The sequence below is a fragment of the Prionailurus bengalensis genome, chromosome C1, assembly GCF_016509475.1.
Source record: "Prionailurus bengalensis isolate Pbe53 chromosome C1, Fcat_Pben_1.1_paternal_pri, whole genome shotgun sequence".
Lineage (NCBI taxonomy): Eukaryota > Metazoa > Chordata > Mammalia > Carnivora > Felidae > Prionailurus > Prionailurus bengalensis.
In genome coordinates, this window is record NC_057345.1 from 209,894,037 (window position 1) to 209,919,685 (window position 25,649).

Below are 25,649 nucleotides of genomic sequence, written 5' to 3' on the forward strand. Positions count from 1 at the left end.
CTGTTGACCAGTTGAATGAAATGGAAGGGACTGTGGGTTCATTTCTGAGCTTCAGCTTCAAGAATACTTCCACTTGCTCTTTTCTAACCCTACCACCACCATGTGAACGAACTGGAGCTAGCCTTTTAGAGAAGGGGATACGTGGAGGAGAGCCAAGAGTCTTCCGCCTTCATGTAGCCAACCCCCAAACATGTGAGAAAACACAACATGAGATTGCAGAAATACCTCCTTGACCACAGGTACATTATTGAGCCCAGCTGGGACCAGAAGAACCACTCAACTGATTCGTGGACTCAGGAACAGAACCAAATGAGTGTTGTTTTGAGTCACTGAGTTTGGGTATAGCAGAAAATAGTTAACTGACAAAGATGTCACAGTCTGTTTGAATTTTGCTGATTTTCCCTCAAATGGAAATGCTTTATTGTGATGATTAGAAGAGCATGCTCATTGCAAAACAAAGTCAGGGGTGCCAGAGTCAGGGGTACTTGCCTGAAGCCTCCGGCTTCAGCTCAGTTCATGATTTCATGGTTCACAAGTTCAAGCCCTGCATTGGGCTCTGTGCTGATGGCCCAGAGCCGGGAGCCCACTTCGGATTCTGTGTCTCCCTCTCTGCCCCTCTCCCACTCAGGCGCGGGCTCTCTCCCTCTCTCTCTCTCTCTCTCTCTCTCTCTCTCTCTCTCAAAAATAAATAAACATAAAAAAAAAGAAAAACAGAAAGTCAAAGTAAAAAGTGAAAACCCACTCTCCTATCTTTTGCTTTGCCATCCCATGTTTCAAAGTATAACTTTTAACTGTCATGGTGTCACTGTCTAGGAGCTATGTATTGAGAGGAACCATGAGTTCTCTCTTATTTTGATCATGCAAGAGGAACAAAACACCAATCTGGTAGATTTCAGGCCTCCACTGTAATTTGGGCTTTTCTGCAGGATGTTGACTAACTTCCTGCTTGGCTCCCCAGCAGCTCTAAGCAGCTGTGGGCTTTAGTGTCTACGACCCTCCAGGCTGTCATTCTGTACAGTCGGCTTAGGCACCAGAACATAGTTCTCCACATCTGCTCTCCCTCTCAGTTATAATTGGGTGCATGGTTATTTCCTCTGGGAACACTGGCCAGATCTCGTTGCTAGGTTCTGCTCAGTATTTTCACACTCTAGTGTTTAACACTCTCTTCCCTAATTCTAGTAGTAAACACATAACAGAATTCTCATTTGGAGAGCCTTTGGAGGGAAATGTAAGTCAGATCCCCAATAGCCCACTTTTATTTCTCTGTGGAAAACTGTGACTTCGGCCCGCTAGAATTTGTGATCACCAGAGAAATAGTTTGGTTTGTATTTCTCCCGATGCTGGCCAGATGGCTTTGAGAAACAAACAGAAAAGGGGAACGTGGGGTGAGTTAACCATTTTAAAACAGCCAGAGTGTGTCTTTATCGGAATTGAATGTAAATAAGCAGGGTATGACCTGTGGAAAGGTAATTTAAAAATGATAGAAGGTAATTACTCTCACATAGGAGGCAAAAAGCTAGACCATAGAAGCATAACTTGCAAAGGAAGCGATCAAAATGAATTTTGTTGTCCTTAAGTGAACTCTCATCTCTAGCCTAGGAAAATGGTTGCAGGCTGAGAGACTAGACTCTAGGTATTAGAGAAACTTGGAGATAGACACTGGGTATTTGTGTGATGACTCTGCATCCTTGAAAGAAAACTTCCCCGTGGAGAATCAAGGGAGGGAAACTAATGGGACTGCCTGTAAATCTTGCCATTGGCCTCTAGGCATTGAGCGGACACAGTAAAATAAAAGTGCGAGAGGTTAGCTGTGTAGGCAGAGCAGAGAGCTGCCGGGCAAATAACTGTCCAGCCACTGATGGTGGGTTCAAAGTGTGCATAAAGTGGGTTTTCCGTGGACCAGATTAGGCCAGAGAGAGAAACCCTGGGGTTGGATTAGGTCATGTGATTGCCAGGAGTGGCGAGGACTCTGCAGGATGTGGCTCAAGGGGTACTACAGGATGTTCAGGGGGCAGCCAGAAGGAGATCGCCAGGTGGGAGATGGCCATTCAAGGGAGGCCTTTAGGGTACACTCGAAAGCACCCCAAGAAGAGAGTTGTTCCCTTCTTCTTTCATCTCTGGTGGCAGTGAAGAAGACCTTTCCTACCCCCTCCCCTCAACCCCTCCCTCCTCTCTTGGCCCTTGTGAAGGCAGATATGGTGGGGACCAAGTTAGGGGCAGAGGGGCAGCCTGGAGATGAGGCAGAGAGAAAGGTCGTCTACTTGTGTGCCAGGAACAGGGCTAAATGGGCTAGGAGAGAATGTTTCCTTGAAACAAAGTTCAAAATTGTAATTAATGTAAAAAAAAAAACGACTAGACATTTAAATGATTACTCCAATACGACTTTTTTTTTGACTTGAAGAAACTGATTTTTTTTTTGTCTTTTCAAGTTTTTATTTAAATTCTAGTTAGTTAACATATAGTGCAATATTGGTTTCGGGAGTAGAATTCAGTGACTCCTTATAACACCCAGGGCTCATCACAAGTGCCCTCTTTAATGCCCATCACCCATCTAGCCCATCCCCCACCCACCTCCCTCCATCAACCCTCAGTTTGTTCTCAGTCTTTAAGAGTCTCATGGCTTTTTCCCTCTCTCTTTTTTTTCCTCCCTCCTAAATACTCATCTGTTTTGTTTCTTAAATTCCACATGTGAGTGAAATAATATGGCATTTGTCTTTCTCTGACTTATGTCACTTAGCATTATACACTCTAGCTCCATCCATGTCATTGCAAATGGCAAGATTTCATTCTGATGGCTGAGTAATATTCAATTGTGTGTGTATGAGTGTGTGTGTGTGTGTGTGTACCACATCTTTACCAATTCATCAGTCGGTGGACATTTTGGCTCTCTCCGTAGTTTGGCTATTGTTGATAATGCTGCATGTACCCCTTCAAATCTCTATTTTTTGTATCCTTTGGGCAAATACCTAGTAGTGCAATTGCTAGATTGTACAGTACTATTTTTGGCCTTTTTAGGAACCTCTGTACTATTCTCCACAGTGGCTGCACCAGTTTGCATTCCCACCATGAGTGCAAGAGGGTTCCCCTTTCTCCACATCCTCACTAACACCTGTTGTTTCTTGTGTCGTTAATTTTAGCCACTCTGACAGGTGTGAGGTGATATGGACAAAATTAATTATCAAGATGAAAAGGAAAGTTCTGGGAGTTGGCCTAGGCTTTATCCAAAGGACGAGAAAGAACGGCCTACTACCCCACCTCGGGTTAGAACTGGTTTGTGGGGAAAAAAGAATAACTTTGTTTTCTGATGGCATTGGAGGTCCTCTGTGTTCAGCTGAACAGTGAAATATACAAGTTTAAAGAAAACAGAACTTGATGTAGTTACAAAGTGTACTCTAAGATTATTGCACATCATATTTAATCCAAATTCTGGAATTTAAGTTGATCACTTTTATGGATCATCTGTGACCCATTTAAAATAACGCCTTATATTTATTTGCCATGTGTTAGCTTTTCTCATTATGTGTTAGTGCTGTCTCATTTGATCTTCACAAAAACCTGTACATCTCTGGCGTGGTGTTGTGATCTGATTATTTAGGTGACCAAACTGACGCTCAAGAGAAATCAAGTAAATTGCCCATTGGTATGTAGCAGATTGAAATAAAAAGATGGCTTTCAGGGGCACCTGGGTGCCTCAGATGGTTAAGCGTCTGACTTCAGCTCAGGTCATGATCTCGCAGTTCATGAGTTGAGCTCCCTTCTGACAGCTCAGAGCCTGCTTTGGATTCTGTGTCTCCTTCTCTCTGCCCTTCCCCCGCTCATACTCTGTCTCCTTCTCTTCCTCAAAAATAAACATTAAAAAAAAGAGAAAGAAACATATTTCAGGTTCCTGACCCTTAGTACAGCTCTCTTTCCGTGGTTTAATTAGACTGGGTTTCCCTATTTCCACCTGCAGGCTCATAAATCCATTAATTTATTCATCCACTCATTTATTTAGCTAATTTCTTTCAATATAAAGCTATCAAGCATTGAACATATGCCAGTGGGAGAAATTGCCATTAATAACAAAAGTTAAGAATATAATTAATCTGTAACCAAAGCCACCAACCAAGGAAAATGACGCCGCACTTTTTCTTGAGTGTGTTACACAGCATCCAGGAGCCATGGGAACTGAGATCTCAGGTGAATTAGGGGGAAGAGCATGAGGGTATGGTGAGAGGAAGCTGAGGGCCTGACAAGGGCTAGGCCAGCTGCCTATATGAGTGATTCCTGATCTTTAGGTCTTTAGGTCTTACCTAAAGATGTCAGGAAGTCGCTTATGGATTTTAAACTTGGGGCTTGTGTGATCAGATTTACAAAGTCAGCTAATGCATCAGCATCCTAAACCAAAGGAAACAGAATTATGAAGATAAATGTGCTGCCCTAAATAACTTGCCTTGTAAATCCAAAGAAGAAACATTTTCTCTGTTGTCTCAGCTCTGAAGTTCCTCTGTCCCTATAACTAAGTGAGGGGTGCTTACAACGGATTGTTTTGATCCATCTAAAAATTAATTCTTGAGCACCTGAACAAGCATGTCACACGTGGGTCCCCCCCCCCCTGAAAAAAAACAGCAACATTATGTGTGCTTGTTTTTCTTTGGTTTCATCGTTTACTCATTCAGCAAATTTCTCCCAGTGAGAACACCTGTTTGAACAGCACGGTATGGGGTAATGACAGATGACCTTTGCCTCCAAGGAGCATATATGATGGGGTTGACTTTATATAGCAAGGGGGCATTATTGCCCCATTCAATAAGACAGGATGCCGGACTTTGTTTTGCACTAGTTTGCTGTGTTTTCTCTAAACCATTTATATTCTTTTTCCTATTTTTTTTTCTATCAAGATGGTTGGCTAAAGTTATGGGAGCCATTTGGAATTCAAGAAATTTGATGATGCTAACTGGTATGCGTAGGTGTGTGTATAATTTTAAGCTTGGGTCTTATGTGATCCAATGTGCAAAGTCAGCTAACTACTATCATATACAATACATAAGTATATGTGTGAGTACACACACACACACACACACACAGTCCCTTAAACTTGATTTCTACTAAACTAGACCATGGCATTATATACTATACAGATACCCTGAAAACTGGTGGGAAAAAATACAATTTGATAATGATTTCATTCTTGTCAGAGAAATTCTGAATTTCCAGGTACTCTCTGTGCGAGTCCCGTGGGGAAAAAATAGTTAACCTGTTTGAGGACCACAATGACAATACACTGGCTTGAGTGTTGACCTGAGTGCCAGCTCCTTCTGCCTTTCCCTGCAGGGAGCATGGTTCCACCCTGTGCTCTCTCTCTGAGGACTCCTCCTGACATTACTCCCCAGTTGCCCGTCGTTGGCTTGCTTTGCAAAAGCCCTGTGGGTATGCTGCACCAGCAGTATTCACAAAGAATACCCCGTTTCTGTGAAAAGCCATAGTAGACACGACAAAGAAGAAGGTTCCTTCTGACTTATGCTGGGCGTTTACAGAGACTAGTTCTGGAAGCTTTGTAAGCCTACCAGAGTATGTATCAAATAATAGTGGCACTCCCACCTACTGTCCAAAACAGGCACTGCACTTTCCCCTCAATTTTTTTTTAAATGTTAAAATTCAGTCGAAGTCTGGTCAATGTATTTTTTGCCTTTTTGCTGGCAACTTGGGAAAAGTGAAAGAAAGGAAGACTATGCTTTTAACGTACTAATGAGACATGTGCAAACAACTCGTCTTTTACCCTGGCTTCATTCTTTAAAATATGGTTTAAAATAATTCATTCGATAAATAATTCATGAGTCCTGATCAAGGGTCAGTTATGTTACTCAGGGGAAATGTATGGGGGAATGAGACAGACGTGGCTCCTGTCTTCACAGAGCACATGATCTAGTATATGAGGGAAGGGAAAGAAGGTGGGGGGGGGGGGACAAATGCACCAAGCAGAGCGGAAAGGCGTGATTAAAATCGTAGAGGAAGACTGAGGGTTGATGGGGGTGGGAGGGAGGGGAGGGTGGGTGATGGGTATTGAGGAGGGCACCTTTTGGGATGAGCACTGGGTGTTGTATGGAAACCAATTTGACAATAAATTTCATATATTAAAAAAAAATCATAGAGGAAGAGAAGACGTGGGGCTTTAGGAGACCCTGACGGGGCGTGGCAGGGGTGAGGCTGCAGATGAGACTGGTTATGTAAACTGAGTCACGTGTACCGTTGTGAGGAGGCGGTTTAGATCTCCTTATAGTATAAGCAGAGGAGGCGAATGGTCAGATTGGCCTTGAAAGAATACAAATAGCCAACATTTCTTGACATCCTATGCGGGTTGCTTGGGTGAAATCTCCGATTATTCTCTTATTTTTTACAAGAACTTCATAAAGTGGATACATTTATTTCTTCCCATCTTACCTGCGGACAAACTGAAGCTTAAAGAAGCAAGCAACTGGTCCACAATGGTCCGCTGCTAAGTGACGAGAGCTTAGCGGCCCTGACTCGAGAGCCCCGGCAAAAATCGGAAGGCAGCCCTCATTGACTGACTTGTGTCACATGTCCTCCCCTGAGCCAATCAGTGAGTTTGAGGGGATGGAATAATTGATTGGACGGACCTGCGTCACGTGGTCACTTCGGGGCTGGAATCATGGCGCCTCCTTGCACAGAGCTGTAAGGTCTGAAGGTGTTGGTTATGTTGTTCTCCAAAGGAAATTCAAACTGTTCTTCCAGAAAAATAAGAGCAGGTGGATTCTGGACAGGTGAAAATGAATGACAGACTACCCTTACCTCGCTTAAATTTAATTTTAAAGCATTTTTTTTTTTTAATCACGTTTAACCATTTGCTATCGAAACCGTTACCAACAGCTTTAGAAGAATTTTAGCAAATAGCAAACTTGAGTTAGACATAATCCTAACAACATTACGAAAAGAAAGCACAAAGAGTAGATCAGAAAGGAGGAGTAAAAGCCGTGACCTTAGTAAACGAAGCTTAGGATCCATCAAAAGCACTTTTGAGGGGGGCGCCTGGGTGGCGCAGTCGGTTGAGCGTCCGACTTCAGCCAGGTCACGATCTCACGGTCCGTGAGTTCGAGCCCCGCGTCGGGCTCTGGGCTGATGGCTCAGAGCCTGGAGCCTGTTTCCGATTCTGTGTCTCCCCCTCTCTCTGCCCCTCCCCCGTTCATGCTCTGTCTCTCTCTGTCTCAAAAATAAAAAAAAAAAAAAAAGCACTTTTGAGGGCATTTCAGTTATTGCAACAGATTTCATTTATGAACGTCAAAGAATCAATGAATGAACCTTGGAGGTTGCTTCTTATTATAAATGATAAAAGTGCCCTGAGAATTTGGATGGCTTCCCTCAGGTCTCGGAGGCAGGCAACACCTTTTCTTGGACATTGTCACAGAGACTTTCCTAGGGTAGCATTTCAAAACTGGTGGTTTTCCCAATCCCCTAAAGTTTTCCAAGGTTTTCCTTTGTGCTTCAACATGGTATTTTCCTTTGTTTCAATCTGTGTTTTTTAAGTACTCCAATGACATATTAATTATATAAAAAAGTTACCTTTTTAAGGGAACTCTTTGGGGACTCAGAGTCTATATAAAGTGACGATTCTCTAAATCTTCAGTCTCAGGACTCCATATGTTCATAAAACTTACTGAGAATCCCAAAGGGTTCTCCTGGATCTGGAAGTTAAGTCTAACATACGGGTTAAGTATGACAATATTTATCATATGAGAAATTAAAATTGAAAATTAAGAAAATTATTCATTAAAAATAAATCCATCCTATGTTAGCATAAACATTTTTTATGAAAAAAAAAACTACACTCCTAAACTATAACAAATGGTGAAGAGATTGAAATTGTTTTATGTGTTTGTGAATCTCTTTACTATCTGACTTAATAGAACATAGATTCTCATAGCTGCTTTGGACTCAATATGTTGTAATACATTGCTTTGGTTAAAATATATGAAGGGAATCTGGCTTTGTACAGATGTGTAACTGGGGGAAAAAGGAATATTTTGATAGCCTTTTCATATAATTGTGTATATTCTTTTTCAATATCCTACCCAAACTCAACGAATAGCAGTTTTGTAAGGGTTAGTTACCTATCAATAAACTCATCATACTCTGTTGCATTAAACTCATTGGTCTATCTTGCACTTTAAATGGATCTTTTATCCATGCATGATTTATAAGATCATGCTTTTAGAAAGTATCGGTTCACAAAGTCATGCAAATCTTCCATATGTTGACACATTTCATTATAAAAATCAATACAGCACATTAATTAATATCACCACTGATCTCATAAGAAAAGTCTTTCAGTATTAGGATGCTGTCTAGCTCACAGTGGTGCAGACAAGTTTTTCAAAATTTGAATTCCTGCTTGAAAGCTCAAATTTATCATTGTCAGCAAATTCTGTCAGTTGTCTTCCTTAAAGCAATAGGCTTACTTTATTCATTTTTGACAAAATATCTGTCAATTACTCAAGTCTGTGTGGCAATGAAAAATACATAATTACCACTACAGTTTGGTGCTGTTGCTTTGATGTGCTAAGGTCACAGCTGATTTATGCAGCATGGTTTTTGGACTTTGAGTGCATTTGTCAACCCAGTGGGAAAAGCAAATTACCTCTTACTTAATACTTCTTTGAAAATAGCTTTGACCTTATGTCACTACCTCCTCATAGGGTCTTAGAGACCTCCAGAAGTTCTGCTACGGAGTGAACAGACATGGCCATTATTGGAAATCAGATTGAAGTTCCCTTCCATTGTGGACTTGACCACATATGCTTTTGGATAAATCTTGTTCCTAGGCACTCAACGCTGAACTTACGTTCATAATGGACAATGGTTCAAGGCAAAAGCATAAGGACCATGGCCATGGAAATAAAACCTACCATAAGGACCATATAAATTATTTTGGACCAAATTTTGTTTCAAGATGTTTGTTTTTAAATAAACCACAGGGCTCCTGGGGGCTCAGTCGGTTAAGCATCCAACTTCGGCTCAGGTCATGATCTCGCAGTTTGTGGGTTCGAGCTGCACATCGGGCTCTGTGCTGACAGCTCAGAGCCTGGAGACTGCTTCAGATTCTGTGTCTCCCTCTCTCTCTGCCCCTCCCCTGCTCACACACTCTCTCTCTGTGTCTCTCTCAAAAATGAATAAACATTAAAAAAATGTTGAAATAAACCACAAATGTCAATGGTATAAAAAAAGATGTCATTAGTATTACATCCAGTTTTGATTTTCATTTATTAGGAATAAAGAGTTTTTACATTAATAAGGTGGGTGATACATAAAATTGAAACTTGGATTTCCTTCTTTTTATTTTGTCATTTAGAAGTGAAATATAACACATTTTAAAAATAAGTTAAAATGGGGCCCCTGGGTGGCTCAGTCGGTTGAGTCACTCAGGTCATGATCTCACAGTTTGTGGGTTCGAGCCCCACATTGGGCTCTGTGCTGCCAGCTCAGAGCCTGGAGCTTGCTTCAGATTCTGTGTCTCCCTCTCTCTCTGCCCCTCCTCTGCTCATGTTCTTTCTCTCTCTCTCTCTCAAAAATAAACATTAAAATTTTTTATTAAAAAATTTTAAAAAATAGGTTAAATTATTTTTGTCATGTTTTCATTCCTAATAAGGGTGATGAAGGGTTTTATTAAACTTTTGTTTTTTTGTTTATTCTGTTTCTGATGCCATAATACAAGGTAAAATGCCTACCCCATGGTAATATGCATTTGATCCTGATACAAATCATGATATGTCTTTTTAAATTTGTATCTGGGCAAATGGATTTTCTTTATGTTATGGTAGTAAGTATAATTAAACAGCATATATTACTTAATTTTTAAAAGTTTATTTATTTATTTTGAGAGAGAGAGAGAGAGAGAGAGAGAGAAGGCATGCAAGTGGGGAGGGGCAGAGAGCGAGAGGGAGAGAGACAGAATCCCAAGCAGGCTCCACACTGTCAACATGGTGCCCAATGCAGGGCTCGACCCACGAACAGCAAAATTGTGACCTAAGGTCGGACACTTAACCGGCTGAACCGCCCAGGCACCCCAGTAGCATATATTACTTATTAAATAGGTAAAATATATTCCTTTATACACATATACTATAATTTTATTTTAATGTGAAATAAAGTATTCTTGAAGACAAGAGCACCTTTTATATGCAGCTAAAGTGATAAATACCCTAAGGGGTGTTTCAGAAATTATATATTACGTGGGGTACCTGGGTGGCTCAGTCAGTTGAGAGTCGGACTCTTGATATCGGCTCAGGTCCTAATCGCACAGTCCTGGGATCCAGCCTCGTGTCAGGCTCCAAGCTGAGCAGAGCCTGCTTGAGATAGTCTCCCCCCACCCCGTCTCCCTCTCCCTCCCTTGCTCATGTGCACGCTCTCTCTCTCTCTTTCAAAATAAATAAATAAACTTAAAAAGAAAAAGAAATTATATATTACAATAAAAGAGGCTGTCAAAAAAACAAAAACAAAAACAAAAAACTGTTAATGCCACACCATGCTATCCTGCCAGGTAAGAAACCAAGCATGCATTGCAGTATGTAGGGCATCCCTGTGTGGTAGGCAGTAGTATGATTTATATTATGTCTACATAAGAAAGTGGAAAGTGGTAAGGGGAATCTCAGCTCTTCAGACATTTAGAAGGAACACAAGTGGGCATTCCTAACTCTACATGCATGGGATTCTCCTTCTCTCTACAAGTACTTCTAGAAGCCATCCTTGGCCCATAAACTCTACCTATCATGTCTCCACCTCACTTTTCTTTGGGTTTTAGATCTTCACCAGAATTCCAGTATTCCCAAGAAGAATTACCAGTTCATCCAGTATCTATAGTTTTACTCTCTGGCCCTGCAGATAACACTAGGACCTTGGTCTGTGACTATGGGGTACTTGGGACTCATCCAAAGCTATGTAAGTTTCATTCAGAGGAAAGCTCCAGGGAACGCTGGAGAGAGGAATATCTTCTCCCAGGGTAGATGTTTGCATCCTGCTGGTTTTCTTTCTCTGGTCACAAAATGGTCACAACTATGATCAGGCCCGTTTTCTCTTTTCAGCGCCATCCTGACAATGCTGGGGCCTATGAGTTTCTCAGGGATCTACACAAATATTGGGTATTAAAAATAAAATGGTAGCACTAAAATTCCAGAAGAAACTTCCAGGTTAACATTAATGAATGTTTAATGAAATTATACAAAGCACGGCATCAGGTTCACGGAATCAATTGTTAAATTCAGTATTAAAACAATTCTATTACAGTTACTTGGTGATCAAAAAGGCTGAAATCTTACCATTCTGGATGGAGCTAGAGTGTATTCTGCTAAGCAAAATAAGTCAGTCAGAAAAAGACCAACATCATATGATTTCACACATATGTGGAATTAAAAAAAAAAACAGATGAACAGAGGGTAAGGGAAGGAAAAATAAGACAGAAACAGAGAGGGAAGCAAACCATAAGAGACACTTAAATACAGAGAACAAATTGAGGGCTGCTGGAGGGGTGTTGGGTAGCAGGGGGGGCTAAATAGGTGATGGGCATTAAGGAGGGCACTTGTTGGGACGAGCACTGGGTGTTATATGTGAGTGATGAATCACGAAATTCTACTCCTGAAACCATTATTACACTATATGGCAAGTAACTTGGATTTCAAGAAAATTTAAAAATAAATAAATAAAACAATTATATTACGTTTGGGAACAATTTCTAGATTCGATTGTGTCATACTGCAAGAATTCCTGAGTCCACTTGATTATTGCCTAGAAATCATAGCCAGTCATGAATGAATTGGATTATTCACAGTCCAATCATTCCTGAAGCAAAATTATAAAAATGCATGCAAATTATATACAGGACACATGACATTTAGCGCGGGACTTGAGGGCATCTTATGTGTTTACTTGTGATGAGTGATGGAAACCTTTAAACAAAGTGGTGGGAACCATGAAGGTTTTACTATAGTCCTGGTACAACTACCACTTATTACTTAAACACCAGTTTATCTCAAATAGCATATGTGTTATTTCCAACAAATGCCTTCCTTAGAAATGAAAGTAGAATTTGTAATAAGCATACTTTGTTGTATTGTAAAGGGACCTCTCCGTGACTTCCATATAGCCTTGAGCCATTGATTAGAAACTTTCAGCAACATGACTTGGGGAAATCATGATATGTTTCTGCTACTAGAGAAAAATATCGTGTATTAGGAAAAAAAACTAAGATAGAGGAAAGATATGTCTCAGAATTTGACTGATTTTATTTCTTTGATGCTAGATGAAAGTGTTTTCTTTGGTGAAAATGCCCTACTCTCCTGTTGCTGTGTAGATACAGAGGTTGAGAAGAGTCATTTGTCTTTGCTTTCTGAAAGCAAAGAGAACTCCAAAACTCACAATAATAGCAGTGAATGCCTTAGAGATTATTTGGTAACACAACTAAGGACATGATTTTGAAGAGAAATACAATTCACCTTGAAGGGAAGATGAGAAATGATTGAGAAATGACTATCTCTACAACAAAACAAAACAAAACGAAACGAAACAAAACAGTGATAAATTGAATCCACTAAGAATAAAAACAAAGAAATATTAAGTCACACAGTTTGCTGGGTACTTACATAATAAAAATTTTAAGATGATCATGAGTCATTACTTGGGAAACATTTCATGATAATATCTTGATAATGGTTTATTCCAAAAAGTTAAAATTGGTCTTTTTTCTTTTCCTTTTCTTTCCTTTCTTTGGTTCTTTCCTTTTTCTTTTGTTTCTTCTTTCCTTCTTTCTTTCTTTCTTTCCTTCCTTCCTTCCTTCCTTCCTTCCTTCCTCCCTTCCTTCTTTCCTTCCTTCCTCCCTCCCTCTCTCTCACCTTACCTCCTATCCTTCCTTCCTTCCTTCCTTCCTTCCTTCCTTCCTTCCTTCCTTCCTTCCTCTCTTTACTCCCTCCCTTCCTTCCTGCCTTCTTGGCTTCTTTTTCTATTCTTTCTTTTCCCCTCTGATTCTCTTTCTTCCTTAATCTACTACCTTTTTCTTATTCTTTCTTCTCTTTGCACTTGATCTGCATTGAAATTTCATATATGACATCAACTGTTACTTCTAGGATGATGATTAATAATAGAGCTTACAAAGAAAGAAGCTTTTCCTTGGATGTGGGAATAACAGGTGCCTTTTAGTTCATCATTAATCTCTTAATGAAATGGAATGAGTTTTTCTTGAGGGAGGAAAGTTCTACCTTAGATCTCTTTTGAGGAACATGGCCATTGTTCTTGAGCCCCCAAAAAACCTTGGCAATTTTTACATGAACAAAATTCAGCATGAAAATGTACTGTTTTTAGTGTCATGGCTCCTAAGCCTCCCTGTTTAAGGCTCAAAGCACAGTGTATTTCCAAGGGCAGGTAAGATGGACAATTTAACTTCAATGTCATAGCCCTAAAGAATCTCTGTGAGGCTTGGTTTTAATCAGAATCTTTTCTGGGATTTTTTGATTTTTGGGGCTTCTTCAGACAATTCTTTTGGTCAAGGAACCTTGGTGGATGCTACATCATAAAGACCCCCAACATGGTCCTTTAATATAGAGGGACCATGATATACTCCATAATATAACTCCATAATATAATAAACTTGAAATGCACGTAAGAGCCATGTAAAACCGAAAGAAGGGCAAAGAGCCAAAATGAGTAAGATAAAGATAAACCAAAACTTCACAATTGTAATAATGTCCCTACAACATGACCCCGTTAAGCAGTGATGTTATGCAGTGTGTATATGTGTGTATTTGTCTCTGTAAGCATGTGGACGTAATGGCTTTATGGTCACAATGTTAGTCTGCTGCTGCAGGTAGAATCATGACCCATATGAGCCATGTTGGGATCCAATGGTTGACTCCAGTGTGACCTCACCTTAGCGCTAGCCCACAGGGTAGTCGGCTCGTAGCCTAAACTGCTGTGTGTAATGTGGATTGAGTGGTTTATGCTGCAGTACCTAAGGGGGCTTCGTGAGCTCAGACATGCTCTGGACTGATGTCCAATGGTGGTAAGACGAAGCCTTTGCAGGTCATAATGAAATGGGGAGTCTGTCTGGATTTTGGTACAGCTCAGTCTGTTCCTTAGAGATATCTTTGTCTATGTTTGAAAGAGGCTGGTTAAGTCAGAATCTGAGTGGAAACCTAGCAGGAGAAATTAATCCATAGGTACACTAGATAATGTAAAAGGCCTCGAATTGTGTCACTCATCAGATAATCTCTTTAATATAAACTGGAAAAGGACCTTAAGTGAAGAAATATTATTTGCCGTCCTTTCCTAGGAAAAAATAGTGAATTTTCTGACTCCATGTGACTAAATGTGCTACCACAGCAAAGGGATACATGGAAACATTGGCCCCGTTCTAAATACACGTCAACCAGGATTGTGATAGATGCTTTACCTGTTACTTTATATAATAAAAGATGATTTGCTGAGGTATGCAAGGATTTATGCCTCCTGGGAAATGAGATTAACTTCTAAGTTACAGTGATAGTTTATGCCATCGTATGATACTGTTATATTTAAACACCTTTCAAAAGTGGTTGAGTAGACTAGAATCATCTGCATAAAAAGTAAGGCAGGGAGAGTTTCCAACCTCATGCCTCCTCTGAAATGGACCCTAGGACATCACAAAGCCTTTGAATGAGAATCACTGCCTTTGTAAGTGGGGAGCTAGGCCTTGAACTCAGGCCTTAAAGCATATTCTACATTACTTGCATTGCCTCCATTTGTTTTTAGGAGTTGCCTTGACCTTTCCTAGGTTAAACTGAGTGTCTTCAGTGAAAGAAAAATGCGTATTAATTGAACACTTACTGCGTGGCCCACACTGACATAAACGCCCAAGCCGCAGCAGGCATTGCAAACACTGTATAAGTGCTAAGGCAGTTTCAGAAGAGAGACTCAGGATGCTTCACAGTAGGAAGGACTTGCTGAAGTTGGTCTTCGGAAATGGGTAAGACTTAGTCCGACGGAAGTCCACACAAGGGCCCACCCTGAGGTGAAGGACAGAAGCAGGATCAAATGCAGAAACTGAGAGGGGAAGACAGTTGCATGTGCTTTGGGGAGAACAGTGGAAACAGAGAGGATCTGAGCAGATCACAGGAGGCCTCTGAAAATTAGTCAAGGGGGTTTGAAGTTTTTCTCATATGAAATATGGAATAATTAGAAAACTTGGAATAAGGTGGGTGGCTTCAAAGTAATTTAGGAAGCTCAGTCTAGGAAAATGGTGTCTAAGTTGGTTTTGAGCAGAGAGATTATGGGGGTCAGCAAGGAGTTTTCCAATATATACATGTGTATGTAAGTATGTGTAGAAATTGGCAGCTTTTCTGGCTAACTGTGTAACTCTATGGAATATCTTTTGGATTAGAGATAATTCAAATATAGCCCAGACAGAAGCTGGAATATACCTGGCACTCAAAAAGTTACAGCCAATATAAAAGTCTGTGACAAAAGTATTTTCTTCTCAAACGTCTCCATCTATATTAACATTGAAATTAAGATCCGATCTGTACCCTCTTGGATGAAGGGAACTCTTCCATTCCCAAACTCTAATCTCCAAAGTATCCCATCAATGGCCTGGGAAACTCATTTGAGCTTCTGAAATCGAAGAAGAGTTAGGGGAATGTTTTTATAACTTGGAAAATACTATCATTATGAAAAATACCAAACGTCTTAGAAGATGGTTGTCAACTTGAAAGTGAATAGAGATAAATTAGAGAAGGGCTACCTTTCAGCCCAAGCCCCAGGTTCTAGATTTCAAGATTAGAAGAAGGAAGAGAGAGAGAGAGAGAGAGAGAGAGAGAGAGAGAGAGAGAGAGAAAGGAAGGGAGGGAGAGAGGAAATATTTTGGAGCAGGAAGAAAAGACCTTTCAAGACTTCTGGACCAGCACTGGAGGAAATGTTCATGTCACTTGCTTTTTTTTCCTGAATGGGGCTCTTGCTCTGGCACTCGCTGTATAAAAACTAACCCCAAATGAGGTAAAATGCCTGAGGGAACAAGGCCTCTGCTTGTTCCCTTGGCTCGTTCTTTATTTCCGGGAGCTGAGTGCAAATAAAGCTCGTTTTCGAGTCGGTTGTCGTGAGACTGTCACGACCTGCCAGGTACTAGCAAGCATCTGCAGTATTCAATGCACTGAAAGAGCGCGCTGCAAAACAATACGGGAGCCTGAACGCCGCTTGTCGCTGCAGACCCTGCTCAGCTAATACTTTGCCTTTTCCCCCCCTTTTCACAGAAGCGAAAGTAAGCTGCAAATTAGGCCGGTCTGCGTCCACATCAGGTGTGCCCCCTCCATCAGTGACGCCTCTCAGGCAAGCCAGTGACCCGCAACAGAGCCAGGTACCATCACCGTTAGCCAATCGTGATTGACTTCGTGTGATGCAACATGCCAGGCGCTTCCACGTCTGTCTGTCCTGTGTTGCCGTAGACAACTCTTGCGTTTGCTTTTATTTTTCTATGTGTGTATGGGTGGAGGGGGTGAGTTGTGGCGGTCTGTGTTCTCATCCGGAAGGGAAAGTCTTTCTTCTCTGTGACTGGTGAAACTTCCCTTGCTGTTTGTTACCAAATCGTTTTTTTGTCTCTGGTTCCCATCATTCTGTAATATTAATGTAGTAAATTTGTACTCTATGTATTGGCTTAGTGGTTTTTTTTTTTTTAAAAGCTCTTCCTCTCTTCCATGTTTTGTGTACTTTTATACTGTCTCTGAAAATTTATCAACATTTGATAAATTTATCTACTTTGTTTCATGTAGATTTCTTTTTAAATGTTTTGTCTATAACACTTGCACAGATGTTGTCAATGAATTTGTACATATCTTTCAGCTCTTATCCTATTAGACTGTAATATTTGTGGCCGTTTTGCTTTTATTTCTATTTAGCTTGGAGCATGATTGTAAGACACTGTGGATATCGATGTCCTTATAAATATTCATATGCCAACTCATCTGGATTGAACATGGCAACCAGTCTTCTTTCTTAGGCTATAAAGACAAATTGACCGACCAGATAATCTAGATATTTACCAAAAACTGTAGATTAATAAGGCGATCTTTAAATAAATGATATTCCTCTCTTACACCAACAACATCAGAAATGTTCTCAGAAAGAGAATGTAAGTGTTCATGCATGGTAAATAAGATCTCTATTATCGCTTGGAGAAAAGAGACAAGAAATAAAGGCATAAACTAAAATATCATTTAATCCTTTACAGTAAGAGTATGTTGCTCTGATGTTCATTTGGGTACATGGTTGTCTCTGGGGAATAATCACGACACATAAATGTCTGTGTATAACTCACCCAATAGAAATTCAGTACGTTGACTTAATTTATGAAACTTAATTGTTGTTAGTGTTAAGTATTACGGGTGTTAAATAGGATAATGTCGTCCTGGAGTGATTTCTCTCCACTTCCCAGCTTTAATCTTTGCATTCATAAAACTCTTCTGAAATAGTAAATTATAAAATAGTGAGGGTACCTCCATGGGAACTGTCCGTTACTGATTAGCAAATTACATATTCATCAATTATTTAAAATGTCAAGCTATTTTAAAAACATAACTAAGCAGAATAATTGCATTTTTTTTCTAGTGGGAGACATGGTGCTGTTTAGTTTTTGGTCTGGCTTAAATGTGCACAGGATTTGATTTATGAATATATGAGTTATCTATAAACACGAGAGATGAGAGGCTTCTCTCAAGGGCATCTCAAGTGTCATTTAGATTTCCTTGTGTCTTAATTTAAAATGTTAAATGCTTTCATAACTAAATGTATCCAGCTCAAACACTTTGGGGGTAAAAAAAAAAAAGAAGAAACAACAGGACAAGGAATTAATAAATAAATAATGTAATTAACCTCACTGAGATAAAATTAGTTTCTTAGTTGATTCAGAGCTATTTCAAAAAATTACGTTTACTGATATTTAAAAATTTAAAAATTGAATCCAGAAAAGGGAGAAATTTAGCTGTCAGGAGATTGCATTAATATAAATGATTTTCCAAGGACATGTACCTTGCTATTACATTACCCTCAGTATCACGGGGAGGTTTTGTGTTCTTTGTTTTGTTTTGCTTTTTTTCTTAATTATCTTTATAGTTGCTTCATCCTAAACCCCTTTAATTGTAAGGGTCCCTGGGTTAAAATGATAGCAGTTTCCTGGGATAAACTTCTGAAATAAAAACAAGACAGGATTTTTGTGCTTTCGCATTACCAACTCTTTATTCACCTGGTGGCATACTCTTTATTCTTCAAAATATAGCAACATGAGAAAGCCCCAATCAGCAGAAATTCTGGCCCACATCCATATGGTAGATAGGCTGTCAGGGCTCTGAACTAGAAGGCTAGCCTCTGAGACTCTCTTCTGTGGCTTGTGACTGGTTGTAGTATTTGCCTGTTCTTGTACTAAGGAAGTAAATAGGGCTCAGAAGATCCTTGCTTTGCATTCCTATGACTTAGGACTAAGGTCAATGGTTACCTGTTGAGGATCCCTTCTCACCCAGTTCTCAGACCCTTGACTGAGATGTCTCAGTAACAACCCTTTGTTGTGTTGATGACACTGCCCTTTGTTCAGTAACCCAAGGCGGTGTTGACTTGTTGACTGTAAGAGTGAATATTCATACACCAACTAGGCTATGGAACACCTACCATTATCAAATAAATATCCCCCCCCCCACTTTGGATACCAGGATTCCCAGTAATTATTTAATAACAGAATGTGTAATAAGAGATGAATCCACCTCTCGTTAGGAAATCATGGAAAACCACGTGATCTCTTTCAAACAAACAAAAGCAATCACCAATCCCTAAAATAATTCCAATGGGTGCTTATGAGCTGAGGAAGTTGGCTTTAGGATGCCTGTGCCATTTCAGCCATATTAAGGGGCATTACCGTTCATAGAGAAGGCACTGTGCTTTCTTTCAGTTGTTCATATCTGATCCCTTTTCCATTTCTTCAGTAGAAGCTTTTGACTTGCCGTTACATGTCAGGGTAGGAGCTTTCTCAGAAGTACTGCAAGAAGGGTATATAGAAGTGCCTGATACTGCTCCAGCAGAAAAATACAGAGGTGCCCACAGTGGCCCTCCAGGCCTAGGCCAATAATGACTGTCCACCCCCAAAGAATCTAGAGACAGTCGTTAACTGACTGAGCTACAGAGGAGCCTAGGGCCAACAGTGACTGCCTACCATCTGCATTTGTGTATCAACAAAGGTCAAGGTAACATTGCTTGATTTTGCAATCTTTTGGTCTCAGGTAACTAGGCAGAGGCAAGATTTGTAGAAATACATAATCTTATCTGACTGGAAGTTCAAAAGACGTAAGTTAAAATGTAAAGCTCAGGAAAGAAGGGAGTTGTAAAGCATGTAGAGTCCAATATTCTTTGAAATTCAGAGAGATGAAAACACATTACTTTCTTTGTGAATTCACTCCGGAATAAGTAGACTAGACAAGGGGCAGGAATTTTATTGCCATGAAGCCGCATATGTTGGCATTTGTCTGAATGTAGATCTTTGGAAATTAAACCGAACTTCTGTGCCTCCTGTGAAAAAATAAAACCTTTTCTTTTCCTTAGTTATGCAAGCGAAACTGTCTAGTGGTCACATTGAACTTGGAGCACATGTAACTTTCTCTTTTTTCCTTATATAGTAAAGTGGAAAGCCATGTGTTCAGAAGAAAGGGGGCGGCCACCTTTGTAGACAGTAGAAAGGGGAGTTCATGTCATGCCCCTGATTCGGCCGAGAACAAGCCTACCTCTGGGAATGGGACCCCCATTCCATTGGCAATCATACCATCTGTGGTCTTGCTGCAGCAGGTGATAGGACAGCCGCTAATGCTCTTGGCCACGTGACAGCCATGCTTTCTTTCAAGAAGGGTGCCGCGAGGCTGTGTCTCTAAACAGAAGTGCCAGTTTTCCTTGGAAAAATGTTCCCAAAGAACGTTTGTATTTGTGTTTCAAGGAAGGAAGGAGATGAGCACCACACCCTCCACTGTCCACACACTCACACAATACACACATGCGGACGCGCTCGCACACGCACATACACCCGCACGTAGACGCTGACATTTACATACACTTACGCTCCATGATACACACGGACTCACACACTCACGTATACATATACCTACTTGCTCACACTTGCACACTCAATCACTTGTGAATGTGCCCACTTCACATTTGTTAGGTAACACATCCCCGTGTCAAATCAGAGAATCCCAGAGTAGTGATCACATCACATCACATCACAGCATCACATCGCCATAACAGTGATCTAAGTGTTGAAATGAAACTTCACCTTCTCCCTGAGGCTGGCTAGTTGATCTTTCTAACCTGGATTATCTCTGATGATCCTTGATCTTGGGGAGGGGTTGGGAAAAGGCTGTCTGTACTGTCCTTTGGACATACTTTCAAAGGCTGACAGACCCAAATCTCTTTGGAAATCTCACAGTCGCCTCTGAAGCCATTATCTCTTGTTCTGTGGGCCCTCTGTGCCGTGACAGATGCCTCTTCACTACCTAGGACAGGCCTCACCCCGGCGTCTTTTCTGTGTCCTCACAAGCTGTTAGCCGGGCAAGCACCCCAGGTCCATTCAGCCTGCCCCTTCAGTATGATTTCTCAAACATTTATTCCTTTCAGTGCCAGTCCTCTGGACCCTTTCCAAGCTCCTAACATCCTCTTTCGATATTTGATGATCCTGCTGGGGCGTAATGAGAGCCAGCCTGGGCTGACTGCAGAGCAGAACATGTTCTCTTTCCTCATGGATGCCATAGCTACGTCTGCAAGCCAGCATCAGGCCAGCTTTTCTCTTCTAGAAAGAGCATGTTGGGGTGGCCAAAGCTTGGCACATGTCCAGCATGTGTTCTGGCCATACCTGGATGTCAAAGTTATTTTTGAGATACCCTTATAAAAAAAGGAAATTAAATCATTCAAAGATGCGGATTAGAGATCAGTATATATGATTCTGTGCCCAATTCAGGGGCATACCTCTAATAGCCAGCACACTGTGTGAGAATCAGTGATCTTTGCTGACTCACAAAGTTTCTCCCTTGATAAATGTCTCTCTATATATGTCCTTGAAAAAATGTTTTTCTCACACAATCTAACACTGACCCTTTCCTTAATTTTCTACCTCCGATGCAGTGGGATGTGTTGATTGGTCCCACAGTCTCAGCAATTTTTTGTCTTAAAGCTTTGAGAAGATCACCACTCTGTCTCAGGGTCTCTGTCAGTTCTGGGCTTTCATTTAATTTTCCAGATAGAACATTTGTACATAGAACTTGTCGGAGCCTGGAAAGCATAAGGAAGGTGAAAGACAAAGGGAGACTGAGTATATTAACATAAATACTCAAACTAGGACGTGGGAATTCTGATTCCATCCACTCAATGCCTACCTACGTCTCTGAAGAATGTAACCTTAAAGGATATGTTCTAATTTAACTTCTCCTTCAATACATGGGAGCAAGTAGAAAAACAGAAGAAACAAACGCTAAGAATAAAGAAGCCTTAATGATGCTTTCTCCTTAGAATTTCCATGCCACCATTAGCATGGATGTGGCTTGTTTTGCCAAGACTATACATCCTTTATTCTGGCGTTAAGCCTTGCAGACCTAGAACATATGTATTAAGAGGTTTCATCTGATCAGTTGTATATATATTTTCAAATGTTTGCTATCTAGAAGCTGAAGTCTTGTGGTGGATGGGAGGGAACAGTGTTAGGCAAGGAGGGAACAGAATATGGCATGTGCCACCCCAACTTAACACAAGAAAGCGGTCCTTTTCCGGCATCTCTTTTTTCAAATGTTGAACAAACTTTTGTTGTTGGTAAGACCCTGTGACTATTCCAGTTACTCTTATGAGACCTGATCCGAGAGAATGTTCTGCATTGTCTTTGTACTTTACACAGCTGATTCGATTGTATGCTCATTATTACAGTGCATGATGGGAATGGGGGAAAGGCAGAAACAGAACACACAACCAAGCAGCAAATGTTGAACTCACTTCATTAATACGTAGCTTCCCACCACAGAGTTTCCTTCAGGCCATGGGATAGATTTTACAATGACTCCTATTGTTTGCTTCATTCTGCATACAAGTTGACTGTTATGTATTTCCAAATATGTAAAAACTCAACAAGGATACTTGAAAAACCCTGCTACCTTTAGAAGGCAACCATCATCATGCTCGAGAAGGGTTTACCTGTACTAAGTTAAAATTGTAAAATAAAGTGTTATTTTAACAAAGATTATGTTACAAAGAAATTATAGTTAATTGTTATAATAATGATATTTACTGAAGAGATTGGACCTAGCCCTGTGAAATGTGGAATAAATTCATATTATAATTAAAAATGTCAGTGTTTATATTGATCTCTTGCCATGCATTATGGCAAAAGTGCATTACAATAATGCAGGTGTCCAAAAGCAAAAACAAACAAACAAAAAGCATTATCTTATGTGTGCTCTCAACAATCCTGTCTGATTGCTTTATATAAATATTAGGCTTTGGTACCCTATAAGACTCTCTACAATTGTTTTCATGTTTAAAGAAAAAAAACCCAAAATTTTGTTGTTACTTTTAAATAATAGAGAAATCCAGTAATATGTTTAATGAGATATTGGCATCCTTTGGTTTCCACTTTTATACAAAGAATTCAAGTAGCAGGGACTCCGGTTGCTTTTCACAACACACTACAGTATAGCTAAGAAATCTGACCTGTTATTCAGGCATCATCCTGTGTTAACTTTTGTATATTTCAGGTGGCGAAATATTCGGAAATCATCTTTTAGAGAGCAGTATTCTCATGAGCGGTCTCGCAGGCACTCCATTATTGAATAGGATGAACTGAAACAAATGTATCCCCGTGCCCTTCTGCCAACCCCCGCCCCCCACACATATAATCTTGCCATTTATTCCTTTAGAATAGGAGGCAGACTGTACCAAATGAGGACGTTCTAGAGGAAGTCACGAACCAACTGGCACAGAGAGGTGGGGATGGGGACAAAGGGACTCTGAGACTGTACATCCTCTGACTGCCGCAGTCCCTGATATGTGTGTGTGTATCCTCAGCATCAGAGTTGATAACCCCACCCACCAGAGCTGCAGGCAAAAGTGTGAAGTAGCTAAAGTCTATAGCCAGCATCCTTGAACTCGTGCAAAAGACCAAACATTGCTCGGATTTCTTCAATGAGGTTTAGCATGACGAAAGCCATGTGCTGCTTATTGCCATCTCTGATGTGTTTATTGTAATCCAGGACTGTTCTGAGAGCTTCCCCACATCACCGCAGGCAAGCTCTCAACAGTTCAACCAGTGGGTACCATTGCCATCCCACATTACAACCGAGGTAGTCAAGTACCTTGTCCGAGTTTTGGACCTGTTAGGTGTCAGTCTGTGATCTTAGCTACTCAGCTGAATGAAAACCTGAGCTTTTGAGGTGGATTCGATTAGATTATGATTATTAGACTCTTGAATCCACCAATTGGTGGCTTGAGACCTTGAATACATTGTTCATCTTTTCGGAGTCTGTTTTCTTATCCATAAAATGGGCGCGGTGTTACCTGCCTGGTATAGCTGGTGTTGTTGTTGTTGTTGAGGATTAATGAGATAGCATACGTAGGGAAAGTCTTGGATAGACAGACACAAACTGCTAGAAAAATACTCATTCTTTCTCTTTTCCCGGATAGCTTTTCCTTCTTCCGAAGAGTCAGCTTTCCTGCTTGCTAGAAAATCCTAAGTGGGAGAGTCATTCTAATCCGTGGGATTCCGAAGGGGATGGGCACGGAGGGAATGGTTGCGTCCACCCTGTGTTACGGACCCTTGCACAGAACTGCTAGTGCGTGCTGATAAGAAAAGGCAGACAGAGCTTTAGTCAGTTTTATTACTGATTTTAAATTCTCTGGACAGTGCATCTGTCTCCCTCTTGCCAAGCTTCTGAGCTGAATTGGTTTTTCCCACCCCCTCCTTGGTGTACTTGATATGACCGGATTCATTGTTCCTTTTCCAAATAGGAAATTAGGTACTCGGTGATTCACTACACAACAGGAGTCCGCATTGGGCATTTCTTCCTACCTTATCAGTCTCATGTGTGCCTTGGAAGCCAAGTGAGTAGAAACCAACTAAGGCTATCGTTTCAGAATTCCACCTGCCCCCAGTACCACTTTGCTCTCCTATTTGAGTTCAAGTATGAATGAAGGTGAGGGAAATGTTCCCACTGCTGAGGAAGCCATTACTTGCTGGGACGACGGGTATAGAGAAACAGGTTAGGCTTGTTACCCACTTCCACACTTAAAGCTTTCCCAGACCATGGTTTTAAACACCTGACTTCTAACCCGAGTCTTGCAGAGGGAACCTGTGCCAAGACTAGTCCAGATACATAGGGTCAGATGGCACCATTTCGTATTTCTTTTTTTTTTTTATGCTTATTTATATTTGAGGTGGAGAGAGACAGAGCATGAGCATGGGAGGTTACAGAGAGAGGGGGAGACACAGAATCTGAAGCAGGCTCCGGGCTCTGAGCTGTCAGCACAGAGCCCGACGCGGGGCTTGAGACTCACGAACAGTGAGCTCATGACCTGAGCTGAAGTCGGACGCTTAACCCACTGAGCCACCCAGGCGCCCCACCATGTTGTATTTCTTCAGCCAGGTCACAGACAGTGGAATCAATATTGTTTAGTCCTTTCTAGCTTCCTTTATTCCTCTTTAAACGCCCAGGGTGTCCTTCTTTACTAAACTAACGATAACATGGATGTGTCCGGGAAAGTAAAGCCGACGATTTTAAATCACATCAGTCCCTTCAGTTTATTCCAGGTGTTTTCAAGCTGATCTTTCAAGTCCCCAATTTCGTGTCAATTTTTATTCAACAATTGGAAAATAGAAAGTCGGGGGTGGGGGCGCTGCCGAAAATATTTCACTGCTAGACTTATTCCAAATGTCCGGTATACTTAAAAGTGAGGCTTTGGCTCAGTCTAGAGAAGAAATGATCAATTTATCATGGTAGAGCTTGTGGGAGTTGTATACAAATAGATAGCCTTTGGAGGACCATTAAAGCTTTACAGATTGATAGCTCCATTTGAGAGCTAAATGCTATGGTGGTGTTTTGCTGCCAGTTGTTAGCGGAAGTCCACAGAAACCTTCATCATGGACTTTACTGAAACGTAGCAAGCTTTGGATGGGGCTGGCCCATCTAACGTGGGGAAAGTACTGTAACGTTAGGCGGACCTATAGCGCCACCTAGCGTCCAGAGTGTGCTTTGCAATCTGTACTTGGGTTCTAAAAATAAATGAATCCAACAAAACTGCTTTATGACAGAGAAAATATGCTGTTTGCGATAATAACCATAATGCTTATAAGAACCCACAGTGAATACTTTTGATATTTGTTTTGGATAATGTTCATGACTTTAGTCTTGCAATTTTAGGTTATCTAACTTAAAACAATTTTTTTTCTAATGCTTATTTATTTTTGAGAGAGAGAGACAGAGACAGAGCACGAGTGGAGGAGGGCCAGAGAGAATGAGGGAGACTCAGAATCTGAATCAGGCTCCAGGCTCTGAGCTGTTCTTACAGAGCCCGACACGGGACTTGAACCCATGAACCATGAGATCATGACCTGAGCCAAAGTCAGACGCTTAACCTACCGC

At 40.9% G+C, this 25,649-nt stretch overlaps 1 protein-coding gene across 1 annotated transcript in view; it reads left to right on the forward strand.

Annotated features, from left to right (window-relative positions):
* The window catches only part of NYAP2 (neuronal tyrosine-phosphorylated phosphoinositide-3-kinase adaptor 2), a 266,012-nt gene that overhangs the window by 203,129 nt on the left and 37,234 nt on the right, over positions 1 to 25,649 (forward strand). Inside the window, exon 6 of the mRNA XM_043578003.1 lies at positions 16,260 to 16,363. Within this exon, the coding sequence (XP_043433938.1) occupies positions 16,260 to 16,363 (104 nt within the window). The remainder of the gene's footprint in view (positions 1 to 16,259; positions 16,364 to 25,649) is intronic.